This window comes from Habropoda laboriosa, unplaced genomic scaffold (assembly GCF_001263275.1).
Source record: "Habropoda laboriosa isolate 0110345459 unplaced genomic scaffold, ASM126327v1 scaffold387, whole genome shotgun sequence".
Classification (NCBI taxonomy): Eukaryota; Metazoa; Arthropoda; class Insecta; order Hymenoptera; family Apidae; genus Habropoda; species Habropoda laboriosa.
The window spans coordinates 174,223-187,398 of NW_017100510.1; the positions used below are offsets into that span (position 1 = coordinate 174,223).

A 13,176-nucleotide genomic window follows, 5' to 3' on the forward strand; every position below is an offset into this window, starting at 1 on the left:
ACATATTATTCATGAAAATACATTTTACTTAAAAATGAGATAGTACGAATAAATAAATATAGAACTTGTTTAATCACAGTTATTATATTCAGTCATTTATAATTTCATTACGGTGTAAAAATATTTTGCAATGTATTGATGTGAATGTATAAATGTAATATTTTTTCTGTTAAATATTTCTAAAATATTCCTCGAATTTTTCAAGTATACTGTTCCTATAAAAAAAAGTTTTAAATATATAGAAATATTTACAAATATTAATTATGTATGCATTATTTTCAGAAACATGAGTGCCAAACCATTCAGAAATAGCAAAGGTGTGAATAAACCTTTTTGTTCTCCATTTAATAACACTCCTCAAAATAACAATAATAAAAGAAATACAAACATTCCAGAATCAAATAGTGATAAAACACCATTGTAAGTATAAAACAGCACTATATTTTTTAAGTTTAAAAATGAAAACGTATCTTTTCATTAGTTCTCATTATCATATTACAAAATAGAAAAGTTTCTGTAGCAAAAAGATTACTTTTCCAACAAACACCTTCTCCAAAAAAGTTATGTTCAAGTGAAGAAAATAGTAATAACCAAGCTAATATTAAACAAAATAATGAATTATATCAAGTTCATTTGGAATCGTTAAAAGAGAGAATACAACTGAAAGAAGAATCTATTAAGAATTTGAAAACTACTCTGTCATATCAGAAAAAGGTAAAGGAAAGTATTAAATATAAATTACATTGTAAGTACTGATTATTTAAATAAAATATTCATAATTAAAGAACAAAGCTGAAGATTTAGAAAATGCTATTAAAAAATGGACCGAATGTTGTCAAAATGCACTTAAGGACTATCAAAATGAGTTGCAAGAAAGAACTGGACAGTCAGTGACCATGTCTGAAATTCTATCTTCATTTAATATAAATCCTGATATAGTGTGTTTCTCTGTTGATAATGACACATTTCAGTAATAAAAACTTATAAAGAGAAAAATATTCCATCCATGTCAATTTAAAATATTTTATTTATAGCCATATTTATGACATATTTACATATCTTAAATAAAGAGTAATTAGTATGAAATGCCTGTAAGTTTTATATTCCACATTTAAGTCCACTTATGTGGCCTAAATGGATAATTAGGATTAAATAATTTTGGATCATCAACAAACTTGGGTTCCTTTGTCATATAACCCATTAACCCTAAAATCAAAAACATGTATAATAAAATACTTTATATAAAAAGTTTAAATGATGTTATTAAAAGAAAACAAATTACCAGCTTGTTGTGCTTTTATTATCTCATGTTCCACCTTCTTCTGCTTATGTTCACATAATCCAGTTATATGTTTTCCATAAATTCTACCTGTATACCGACTTTGAAATTGAGATAATAAACGTACATTTTTATAATCTGGTTCAATGTTTAATTTACATAAAATACATAATCGTCGTTCTCTTTTAAATGGATTTTCGGTTTCAATCGGCTGTAAAGTAAGGCAAAGAAAAGTAGTTCATAATTTGAATGATATTCATTTACAACGTTATATTACCAAGTCCCAGTTTTCTGAATTTGTTGACTCATCATTCGGAGCAACTGCCTCGTTCGTTTTATTACGAAATAGAAATATTGCAATTCTGTTTGGAGTATTTCTTACAGTTCGTACATTAATAAATGCAGAAATCATTTTTGGTTTTAACGAATGTGTTTACGAAAATTGTAAAAACACAACGGTCATTGAGAATGTATTTAAAATAGAAGGAACATCTCAAAGAACGTTTCCAACATTGACTTAAAGTTTTAATGGAAACAAGTAGTTGTATATTAGTTCGTATAATGATTGATAGGAAGCGTCGTTGTGTTCGCAAACTGATTTCTTGCCTATAGAATGATAATCAATGGTCTATGTCGCTAAACGGATTCCGTTAGTGAAGTCTCTGCCACTCTTTTCCTACAAGGCGGAGGCGAGAGTCGTGCCTTTGAAGGTTTTGTAGCCAGTAGTTTAGACTAATATAATTATTACATAGAAATTGTCATCAACTGATGGTGTGTGCAGGTGAAGTGATAGAGCAAGATGTGGCCCTCAGGACTGGACGTAGCCAAAATGAGTTTACTTGGATCACCGTTCATGACAGCCAAATGTCAGGGGCAAAACGAACTTACACAAGCACTCGTTAGAAATCGTCACATTGCCGCTGCCTCTGTCGCATCAGGCGGTTAGTAATCTGAAAGTAACTTTAACATAATATGAGTAATTGCCATTCATTCATAATTTTACGACAAAAAACTGTCCTACATTTAGAATAATTTCTCATTGATATGTATTTGTTAAAAATTGATTTCATTTGATGGTTAAAGAAACTAATCATATTTCTGCGAAATTTGAAGCCAATGAACGTTCTTACATAATCTAAAATATTATTTATATATGTATAATTTATAGATAACAATCGCTTTTGTTAAATTTAGTGCCCGAATTAAGTAACTAATGAAGTTAAAAATTATTAAAGTTCATATTTCTTGCTTAACAAACTCTTTGTTATAACGCATGATAATCTTTTTAATTCAAATATAACAAATTATATAATGAATATAGATTTGGCCGCATGGCGTATCATATCGTTATGCGTTTATATTTTTGTCCCTTTTTTTACATTTCATTATTTTTTTAATTTTACATTTTATTTCACAAATTTATTGTATTTTTGGGGTAATGAAAATAAATTTGGTACAAAATATTACTTTTAACTAATTTAACAAGGAATATTTCGTGTTCGATCGTCATTCATGAAGTTAAGGGTTGCATAAGGAGCAGCCATTTTGTTGAAAATGCGCGTGCGGATGTCGTCCTTGTAGCCTTGGTTGACATTCGAGTAAAAATAATAGTACGATAGTACGGTGGCCGCGACCGAGAAACAATTAAAGGTATCCTAGTGTACTTGAAAAGTTTATTATTGGATTAGACCAACGTAGTAAGATCGTTCATGCGGATTTTGAAATTTTGCCAAATTCAAATTCCGCACCTACTTACAAACAGCTGATCAACAATAGTTTTTATCTTTGATTAAGTGTTTTAATATAACAATAATAATATGTGTTGAGCTGTGAATTACAATTATTTTTTGAAAACTGTTTTTATGAATTATTTTAAAAATCAAAAAGAATATTTTTATAGAAATTAAATTTTATAAATGCATTTTTGCATTGATTAATTATTAATAATCTTATTATTTGCAGTAATGGTTATGTTTTATATAAATAAGCCTTATAGAATTACACACTATATTTAACTTGTTTTAATTATAATAATTTGTATATTATTTTTTTAAAACACAGATAGTTGTGAATTTGCATCAAATAAATATTTTATGCTATGTGGCTTGGGAGGCATACTGTCATGTGGTATTACTCATACCATGGTTACTCCTTTGGACTTGGTGAAATGTCGAATCCAAGTGAATCCTGCAAAGTACAAATCAGTCTTCAATGGATTCAAAGTAAGCAAAAATCTATTTTTGCTAGTAATTGATTATGCATTTACAACACTGGCCTTAATTTTGATTTGTTTTTTTTTTTTTTTTTTTCCACTATTTAGGTCACTATGGCTGAGGATGGAACTCGAGGTTTGGCAAAAGGATGGGCTCCAACATTCTTTGGTTACTCTATTCAAGGAATGTTCAAATTTGGTCTTTATGAAGTTTTCAAAGTATATTATTCAGCTCTTGCTGGAGAAGAAATGGCATATGAATATAGGACATCTTTGTATTTAGTTTCTTCAGCATCTGCAGAATTTTTTGCTGATATTGGACTTGCTCCTTTTGAAGCTTCTAAAGTAATTATGAATTATTTTCACATTTAAGCATATAAGTAGGTCTCTTAACATTTTATTAAAAAAGAGAACAGTTAGATCGATACTGTCCCATATATAAGTTAAAGAAAATAACAGATACTACATTTGTATTATCTGTGTATTTCTGTGACTAGTTCTACACCCAAAACAAGACAGAATTGTTCTTTTGTTTCTCCATATTGTTCCTACTGATCCTCACCCTTGCCTCATCATGTCCAATATCATATATATTGTAAGTTTCTGTAAATAAGTATTGTTAAATTCCTTAAACCATAATACACAAAGCATATTTGTTATTTTTATAGGTCAAAATTCAAACCACACCAGGATTTGCAAACACTTTAAGAGAAGCTATGCCAAAGATAATGTCAGAAGAGGGCATTGGTGGTTTTTACAAAGGGCTGGTACCTTTGTGGCTTCGTCAAATTCCATATACAATGATGAAGTTTGCATGCTTTGAGCGTACACTTGAGCTGTTGTATAAGTATGTAGTTCCTAAACCAAGGCAGGATTGCACGAAGGGAGAACAGCTGGTTGTTACCTTCGCTGCAGGATATATTGCTGGTGTATTCTGTGCAATTGTATCTCATCCTGCTGATTCTGTAAGTATTCTTACATGTTTTTACTTTTATTTTTGTTTGCATGTAATTTTGTAATATAATTATATATTTTGTTAATATAGGTTGTATCAAAATTGAATCAAGCAAAAGGAGCATCAGCTGTTGATGTTCTGAAACAGATGGGTCCTCTTGGAGTATGGAAAGGTCTTGGTCCTCGAATAGTCATGATCGGTACATTGACAGCAGCACAATGGTTCATTTATGATGCTGTGAAAGTTTGGCTTCGCATGCCCCGCCCACCACCACCGGACATGCCAGAATCACTCAAGAAGAAGTATGGAGTAGCTTAAATGTCGAACATCATCAATTTCTAATTGAATCAATTACAGTTAGAGGAAAAAGCATAGATAAATTACATTATTTCCTTACAGTACATTGTCGAACAATGTTTTGCCATACATTTTGAGTATTTATTCTATAATACAGACATCAGTGCAGGTCATCACTGCCTTCGAATTAGAAGTAATGTGCTACATATGTGAATTATAGTAATTTGCTACCAGTTCTGTGATTATAAAAGAGGTAGCACATATATAAAAATTTAACAGTGACAGTGAGTTACCTATTGTAACCATGAACTGTTACTTTGTATATAGGGTGATCACCGTAAATAAATGGTCTGTGATTGCTCAATTAATCCATACTTTTCCTTTTTTTCTTACATACCCGAATTGATAAATTATTAATGCGATTATTTATGGGTTTTATTACAATCTTTTAAATATAGTATACATATTTTGCAATTGTACATAATTTTTATTTTCTTTTTATATAAAGGTGAATATCTATTACAAAAAAATCTAATACAATTTGTGGCATTATCATAAGTTGTACTAGTAATTGTATATACATATACACATACAGTTTTTATGAAATTTATAGATGTTGAACAATAATCAGCTAAATATATTCTAATATACTTCGAATAGCTTTTTTAATTCTAAGTGAAATATGTATTTTTTTTACTTTAACGAGTTTGTGTTTTTATTTTAGCATTTCAATAAACTTGTTTATGATATGTACTTAACATTTCCCGGTCACTAAAACCGTTTGAACTTAAAGTTAATCTTTAATAAAGTTGATTTTCAAACATAAAATGCTAAACATCATGAATTTTATTGTCATGTTTGTACAGTTACAAAAATGTGAATAGCACCATTGATAAACTTAAGACCTACTAGTGAATTGTTAATAAGTACTAATTCCTTATTAACGAAGTCTTGGCATTTGTTCTATGCACAAACATTTGTTTACCTTCCTAAAATATTTAATCATTAAAAATAATTTGCTAAGACCATAAGTACACAGAATGTAAGGGAACGTGATCGAGCAAAGAAATTGAAAAATACTCTTTTCTCATCAAGTTTTATGGAATCAATTTGAATTTGATTTAATACTATATACTTTAACATATAGTATAACTCATAACAGCAGTACATTAAAAATAAAAATATATCAATACGCATTTCATATTGTCAAAATAAGTAAACTACTCATATTATCTGGAATAAAGCTCCTTTTCTAAGTACATTTTGGCATCTTGTATAGTTACAAAAATCTTGAACGTAAGTGTTCCGTGCAAATATAATTCACATTTTTTTATAGTCTCAAAGACAGGACTTGTACAGTTTACGAGATAAAAATATATATCGATTTGCTGAAATTCTTTCATCATGGAATTTAGTGTAATTACACCACTAGAATCAATATAACTTAGTGCGCTCATATCCATTACTATACATCGTATTTCTTGTTTGTCTTCTGAATCTTGTGTGTCTATGTAAATGCCCTTTTCTCTCAATCTAGTGTTATGCTCTATGATTTTTTGTGGATTTATTCCAATTAATTTGTATACTTCTGATTTGAAATGACTAGTGTTTGCAAAATTTAGAGTACCACAATAATGGAAAATTTTTACTCCAGGAATTTCTATCGCCTGAAAATTGTTAAAATATGTTAATTATAGACAACATCTATTTGTTTAAAAAGTATTTTTAGTTGTAAAAAAATAATTTACCGCTTTGAATCTACTTGAATCTAAATATAAATCTGTATTCGGTATATGTCCCAATAAACAGGTATATGGTCTAAGACTTTGTACTAATATAATTGCAAGTGATACTATTATTCCAATTAGTAAACCAATATCAATGTTGACTATCACGACCATTAAAAATGTTACAATCCAAATTATTGCATCATATTTACTTAATTTCCAAAATTTTACAAGTTGATTAGCTTGTTGAAACATTCCTTTGAGGGCTACCTAAAAAGAAATTAATATGAAACTTTGTACATATGTAAATATTTATTAATAATTTTAGAAAGGTTTCTTTTATATATGTTTATACTTACAACAATAATTGATGCAAGAACACATCTTGGTAAGGGTTCAAAAAAGGGACCAATCCATAAAAGAATAGTAAGTAGTATCATACATGATACAATACTAGCTATTTGTGTGCGACCACCAACAGTTTGTTGAATTAAAGATCTACTTAAAGATGCTGATACTGGCATACATGAAAAAAGGGATCCTACTATATTACTCAAACCCTAAAATTATATTTTACAATACATATAGTGTTATTTTACATTTTTACAAGGAAAATATATAAAAAATTTGTTTCTTACCATAGCAAGAAGTTCTTGATTTGAATCGATATTATAATTGAGCTTTTGTGCAAATATTAAAGCCATTGATATGGTTATAGTGTAAGATACCATAGTTATAGCAATACTATCTACTGCTACCAGATGCAACAATTCAAATGTTGGAACTACTGGTGTTGGTAATCTGTTAATTAACTTAATTAAAAAAAATTTCAATATGTTCAAGAAAAATATTTAAAGAAAATGTTTACATACCCTGTAGGTATATCACCTACATCTTGAATGTCATATTTGGCAGGCAAACAGAAAAATTTTGAAATCAATGTTCCACTTACAACTGCAATCAACTCGATTGGAATTGGAACACTGCACTTTTTACTTGCCCATGGCTAATATCAACATACTAATAGTGTAATTATTTATAATTTTTTTAAACAAACATCCTAATATTTAAAAATTACCTTAATAAATTCGTTGTTACATACAAGACCAGCAATTGTTACTGATGAAATAAGCACAGCAGTTAAATTTGCATTCTTTATTTCTTTAAAAATATCTAACATTGTCTGAAACAATTTTAGTAATTAATTCGTATGTCTCTAATTAACTTATTTCTCGGAAACAATGTTTTACTCTATACCTACAAAAATAAGTTTAAAGTATCCTTTTTGTCTTGGTATTTTCAGACCTAGTAGGTCTTTAATCTGAGATACTAAAACATAAACTGCTGCACCAGTTGTAAAACTATTTACTAAAGGTTCGCTGAGCAATGTAGTTATAATACCCAAGTGGAATACATACATTACAATCTAAAAAGAAATAAAGCAATAATTATTATTTGTTATTAAATACAAAATGAATTTACAAAGTACTACCTGAAATATTCCAACCATGAGTGTGACTGTTGTTGCTACTTGTATAGGTGTATATGAATATTCCACAGGATGATTGGAGAATATACTTGTAGCATTGGGATTTGTAATTTCATTGTGTGACATTGAATAAGTTCCCACTGTTTTCCCAGTCATCAAGCAAACCACAGCGAAAGTTCCTGATGAGTGCCAATAATGTTTGATTGTTCTAACTTGTCTAATAAGTTCTTATTAAAAGGAGTTATTTGTAACTTTTCTGTAATAGAAGTAGCATTTTACAATGTGTGTACACATAAAGTGTAAAACACTAAAAGATCTTGATCTTTATGAAATATTCAATGTCTTCCCTACTTCGCTATATTGCTAAAGTTTAATATGAATTCTTTCTTACCCATGGACACATGTTTGGATGTGCCAAAGAAAAAATATACTAAAACAGGAAAAAATGCCATATATATGCCAACCACTGGTGGTACATTTCCCAAAAGTGCATAAGCCATGCCCTGAGGAATGTGCATAATTGCTACTGTTAAACCAGAAATTATATCAGACATTATACTATCTTTCCAATCATATTCTCTTAGCCAATGTATTGATGGGACCGCAGACATAAAACATGATCTCCAGTTTTTATGTTTTAAGCCTCTTACAGCATCTTGAAATACTAAAAAACAATTAATATTATCTATGCGACATTTACACTAGTATTGATAAAATTTTATATATTTTACATACCAAATGTTTTTGGTTTCTCATAATGATAATCTTCATTTAAACTTTCTTGTTCATATATGGGTCTTTCTAAATGTACTTGTAATAAAGCATCATGCTTTTCCATATTGATAGCAATGAGAAGAAACTTATGGACTTTGCTCAAGAGGAAATACTTAATACTTGATTTGTTATCTCTTATTGTCTAATTTTCTGATAAGTATATAAATCTGCAATAAATAATATGTAATGTTCAGGTTTTAACTATATACATACAAAATTTAAATATCATGGAACCAAAGCACAAAACACTACTAAGACTATGATTGAAAAACATATTAAGAAAGTAGTTAAAAAGTTTTCTAATTACATAAATTAAAAATCAATATCTCTATTATATAATACTCTCAAAAAAATTAATTTCTTATATAATTCACTACAATATAATGTGTTTTTTAAAAATATTCATTAATGTTGTTTGAACTTTTAATATTCAAAAGTTATTAAAAAATTGATAGTATTGTTCAAATGTATCATAATGTTTGAGTGTTCTAAGATAATACATTAACCTTAAATTATTTTACAAATATTTTTTTAATATCGATCTAACATTTAATATATTCTGTGTTTACTTACCTGTCTTTTTATTATCTCTATTTAGTATTGTTACTTAATTATAATGAAGATGTTACATTTGTACTTTCGTATATTTACAAAAATTGAACTTTTTCACTTCATTACAAAGCGAACACTGATCTAACTAAACTAATTTTATGAATTACGACACATACATATATACATTATTATCAATAAATAACTCGTCATACTTATCATGTGACAGAAGCAAATGCATATGGTAGGGATAAAGTATGTTAACAACAGTTGGTATACGTATTACTATGTATTTGTAGATTTACAGTATGCGAGAAAAATATTTGTTAATTTGTATCATAACATTTAATTTTCATTCTTTTTACATTTATGTATTTATTTTCACATTCAATTCGACGATTTAACAAAAGAAAAATATTTAAAAACAATATTAATATTAAAACATTAGTTTCACTTACTTCTCACGCTTTAATATAATTTTCATACAAATTCGAATTAAAAAAATTATTTTTACCCGTTTTTAAGCATTGCGAGTAGTTCTTATTGGGAAGTTTGTACGAAAATGTAAATAATAAATTTTGCTTTCTTATTCTTACAATACTTCGTACTTACCAACATTACATGAATATCTAGTATACAATGAAAATGAAGTGTATTTATATATACATATTCTATGTTAAATACATATATGCATGTTATGTTTTTCTACAAGCATATATCTGAATTTTTATAAAGATATGTAGATACATGAACATTTGAAACACTACACTTTTGTATATTTATTAAATTAATAATTGTCTATATAATTATCTATAGCAAAAAATGATACAGAAATATCATTACGATACACGCAGTATTTATCATACTTTTGTTTCTTTTTATTCCGCAAAATTATGATTTTATTGTGATACTTTTCCTGACTGTCGAGTTATAGAACAAAAATGCAAATCAAGCTGCGTCATCATTATTTCCGCTGAGAATACGCGTGTTGTGATAATTGCGTTTTGTCCCGTATCCTCCTGAGTTTTGTGTATCGTACATTTTTCGATTTTCTAGGTAGCGTCGATAATTGTTTTCGCGCTTTCTTCGTTGTTCTTCCGCTTGTTGCCTCAATTTCTCGGGGTTCATGTGTGTCGTTACCATATGCCTCGTCAACGAGCTCATGAATTTATAAGTGATACCACATACATCGCAAGAAAGTATCTCTTCGTTTGCTCCTTGCTGAAATTCATAAATAAAAGAAATATATTAAAATTAAATTACAACTGTAGAAAAAATTTTAAAATTAAGAGTTACTTCTACAATTTTTGGAAGAAGAGTTTCTTGTATAATTTCGTCAATTTCACGTAGTACGTACAAGTTGCAGAAAATATGAGAAATGGCAAGAAGTATATGAAACATTTTATTTTCTTACGAGACTCGAATGATTTAAACATTTAAGATCGTATTGAACATACGTACTTGTTGATGTACCATCATATGTCTCTGCAAATTGTTCAATCGGTTGAACTCTCGACCACAAACCTCACAGTCAAATTTCTTATCAGGATCATGATACTTTTTATGTAGACTCAGTTCAGTTGCATGTAAGAATGACTTATGACATACATCGCATGTGTGGTTCCGCTGATCACCAGCCAAATGCGACTGCTCGTGTTTAACCAGACTAGCTTTTTCTACGAAGCGACGACCACAGTAAATGCACGGAAGAGGTCGAGATTTCGAATTATGAAGCGTTAAGTGACGACGTAGAGCGGTAGATGTTGGAAAGTTTTTATGACACTCGAGGCACTGAAATGGTCGATCACCGGTATGAGTCTTTCTGTGACGAGCTAAAGAATTCTGATCTGGATACCTAGAATGCAAATAAAACGAATGATTATCTTTATGAATATACATACAAGAAAAGTACATAAGAGAAAAATTTGGGTCTTACAAAAAAGTACCTTTTAGGACATAAGTCGCATGGGAAATTTCTAGTTGTAATATCTTCTTCACGGGCGTGTTTCAGTCTGTTGTGTCTAAGTAATTGGAACGATGTTTTAAAGCTTTTGTTACAAATATCACACTTTAAGTTATCCGTTGTTGGTATAATGACTTGTGTTCTTTTCTGTCCATGTTCATCCTCAGATATTATCAGGGATATAGTCACAGTATTGTCTTCGTTATCAAGATCGGTGGTAGATACGATGGAATTCTGAAGAGTAACGGAGATGAAAGTAGGGAAATTTTTATGACTTTGATGTTTTTTATAAATTATTAATCATACCTGCTTATTACTATGAGTAGATTTTAATTCATTATCTGTCACAGAGAAGGATTCTTCTTCCATTTGTCTGACATTTTGTTGAGATTTAGCTTGTAGTTCTTTGCCCTCATAATCATCAGTAGTATCTGCAATAGCATAATGTCCATCTTCAGTTAAGTATACTGGCTGTAAAGCACCAGTATCATCTTTGAAGTATAATTGACCATCTTCATCTTCATGTAAAAATATTTGGTCCTATAATTCGAGATAAATTGAAGATTTACAATATTTGAAAAATTGAGAAAAGCAAAATAGAAAATTAGTTAAAATTTTCAATTTTTAAATTAATACCTGAGAGTTCTCTTTTTCCTGATTTTGATTGGTATCAGAGTTACATGCTTCCCATGTTTGGTCATCATTTTCCATTGTTGCAGTATCATAAGGATACTGTTCATTGTCATCTACAGTTTGTGCAACATATAACGTTTCTATATTCTCTCCTTCATAATAAATTGTTCCTCCAACTGGTATAGTATTTTCGTCGAGTTGCTCCATCTAAAAACAAGAATGTTACTTTTACAAATAAAGGTAATCACAATAAAATAATTTCTCAATACAAACCTTAATATAATGGGCATCTGAAGATTTATCTGCCTGTAGTGTTTTCACAGAACTTTGCTTCTTTGTACCAAGTACAGTGTATAATAGATTATTTTCTACATTCTTTACGATTTCATGATTTATATTATTATCAACATTTTCATCATTATTCACGTTATTTTTAAAGTCGTGACTTGATTTAGATCTTTCAATTTTATCTGAAGGTTCTACATTATCTCTAGATTCTAATCTATTTGTTTGTGAAGTAAAAGAAATTGTTTGATTATTTACAGACTTTTTATCACTACTGAGTATTCTTTGTCCTTGTAAAGATTCTGTACAATCATTCAATATATCAGAATTCTGTTCATACTCTTCTTCTTCTTCTTCTTCTTCCTCTTCTTCTTCCTCCTCCTCCTCCTCTTCTTCTTCTTCTTCTTCTTCTTCTTCTTCGTCCTCTTCTTCTTCTTCTTCCTCCATATCTTCATCTTGCCAGTCTTCATCTACATCATATGTTATAACTTGCTTATTACTACTGTTATGGAATTGATCTTTCTTTTCACTTTCTTTATCAGCTTCTGTTCTGAAATCTGAATTATCTTCATCAAAAGCATAATCTTCAATCTCTGAATTTTTATCAAATTGTTCATTTTGCAGTCTTTCTATGCTTTCTTCATTTACTTCAAGTTTTATAATTTTATTTTCTGTGAAAGTAACATTATCTTGTGATGATTCTTCCTTATCTTCTTCTATTTCTTCTATTATTTCTATAATTTCTTCTATTTCTGTTTCTACAGAATCCTCTGTAGCTTCTGACTCAAGTATAATGTTTTCTTCTGAAATTGCTTGTTTTAGTATTTCCATCACATCTTTATCATTATTAATATCTATCGTATCTAGTATTTCATGTGACAATTCCATAGTAGTGTTGGACTAAATATAAGTATCCAAAAATTGGTGCTTAAACAAAAATTTTTTATCAATTATTTAATTTATTGTAATAATTTAAAAATATAATATTAATTATATTATACAATATTATTTAA

At 28.9% G+C, this 13,176-nt stretch overlaps 5 protein-coding genes across 5 annotated transcripts; 2 read left to right on the top strand and 3 right to left on the bottom strand.

Moving 5' to 3' along the window:
- Positions 1 to 286: 286 nt before the first annotated feature.
- On the top strand, positions 287 to 974 carry LOC108576302 (swi5-dependent recombination DNA repair protein 1 homolog). Its single transcript, XM_017939263.1, has 3 exons — positions 287 to 420; positions 507 to 714; positions 786 to 974. The coding sequence occupies exons 1-3, from the start codon at positions 287 to 289 to the stop codon at positions 972 to 974; spliced, it is 531 nt and encodes a 176-aa protein (XP_017794752.1).
- Positions 975 to 1,092: 118 nt separating this feature from the next.
- LOC108576313 (28S ribosomal protein S18c, mitochondrial) lies at positions 1,093 to 1,727 on the bottom strand. Its single transcript, XM_017939274.1, has 3 exons — positions 1,557 to 1,727; positions 1,283 to 1,490; positions 1,093 to 1,206 (listed from the first exon to the last, which is right to left on the bottom strand). Exons 1-3 carry the CDS (start codon positions 1,689 to 1,691, stop codon positions 1,112 to 1,114), a joined length of 438 nt encoding a protein of 145 aa, XP_017794763.1. The 5' UTR covers positions 1,692 to 1,727; the 3' UTR covers positions 1,093 to 1,111.
- Positions 1,728 to 1,906: 179 nt separating this feature from the next.
- Positions 1,907 to 5,111, top strand: LOC108576312 (phosphate carrier protein, mitochondrial-like). Its single transcript, XM_017939273.1, has 6 exons — positions 1,907 to 1,989; positions 2,061 to 2,220; positions 3,341 to 3,501; positions 3,600 to 3,836; positions 4,160 to 4,456; positions 4,537 to 5,111. The coding sequence occupies exons 2-6, from the start codon at positions 2,079 to 2,081 to the stop codon at positions 4,762 to 4,764; spliced, it is 1,065 nt and encodes a 354-aa protein (XP_017794762.1). The 5' UTR covers positions 1,907 to 1,989; positions 2,061 to 2,078; the 3' UTR covers positions 4,765 to 5,111.
- Positions 5,112 to 5,972: 861 nt separating this feature from the next.
- LOC108576311 (solute carrier family 26 member 10) lies at positions 5,973 to 8,831 on the bottom strand. The gene is made up of 10 exons (XM_017939272.1): positions 8,695 to 8,831; positions 8,351 to 8,623; positions 7,963 to 8,138; positions 7,732 to 7,896; positions 7,549 to 7,653; positions 7,343 to 7,476; positions 7,109 to 7,271; positions 6,830 to 7,030; positions 6,492 to 6,740; positions 5,973 to 6,410 (listed from the first exon to the last, which is right to left on the bottom strand). Exons 1-10 carry the CDS (start codon positions 8,795 to 8,797, stop codon positions 5,973 to 5,975), a joined length of 2,007 nt encoding a protein of 668 aa, XP_017794761.1. The 5' UTR covers positions 8,798 to 8,831.
- Positions 8,832 to 10,230: 1,399 nt separating this feature from the next.
- LOC108576329 (zinc finger protein 311-like) lies at positions 10,231 to 13,051 on the bottom strand. Its single transcript, XM_017939294.1, has 8 exons — positions 12,812 to 13,051; positions 12,608 to 12,754; positions 12,152 to 12,532; positions 11,882 to 12,085; positions 11,552 to 11,785; positions 11,229 to 11,479; positions 10,744 to 11,137; positions 10,231 to 10,503 (listed from the first exon to the last, which is right to left on the bottom strand). Exons 1-8 carry the CDS (start codon positions 13,049 to 13,051, stop codon positions 10,231 to 10,233), a joined length of 2,124 nt encoding a protein of 707 aa, XP_017794783.1.
- Positions 13,052 to 13,176: the final 125 nt, after the last annotated feature.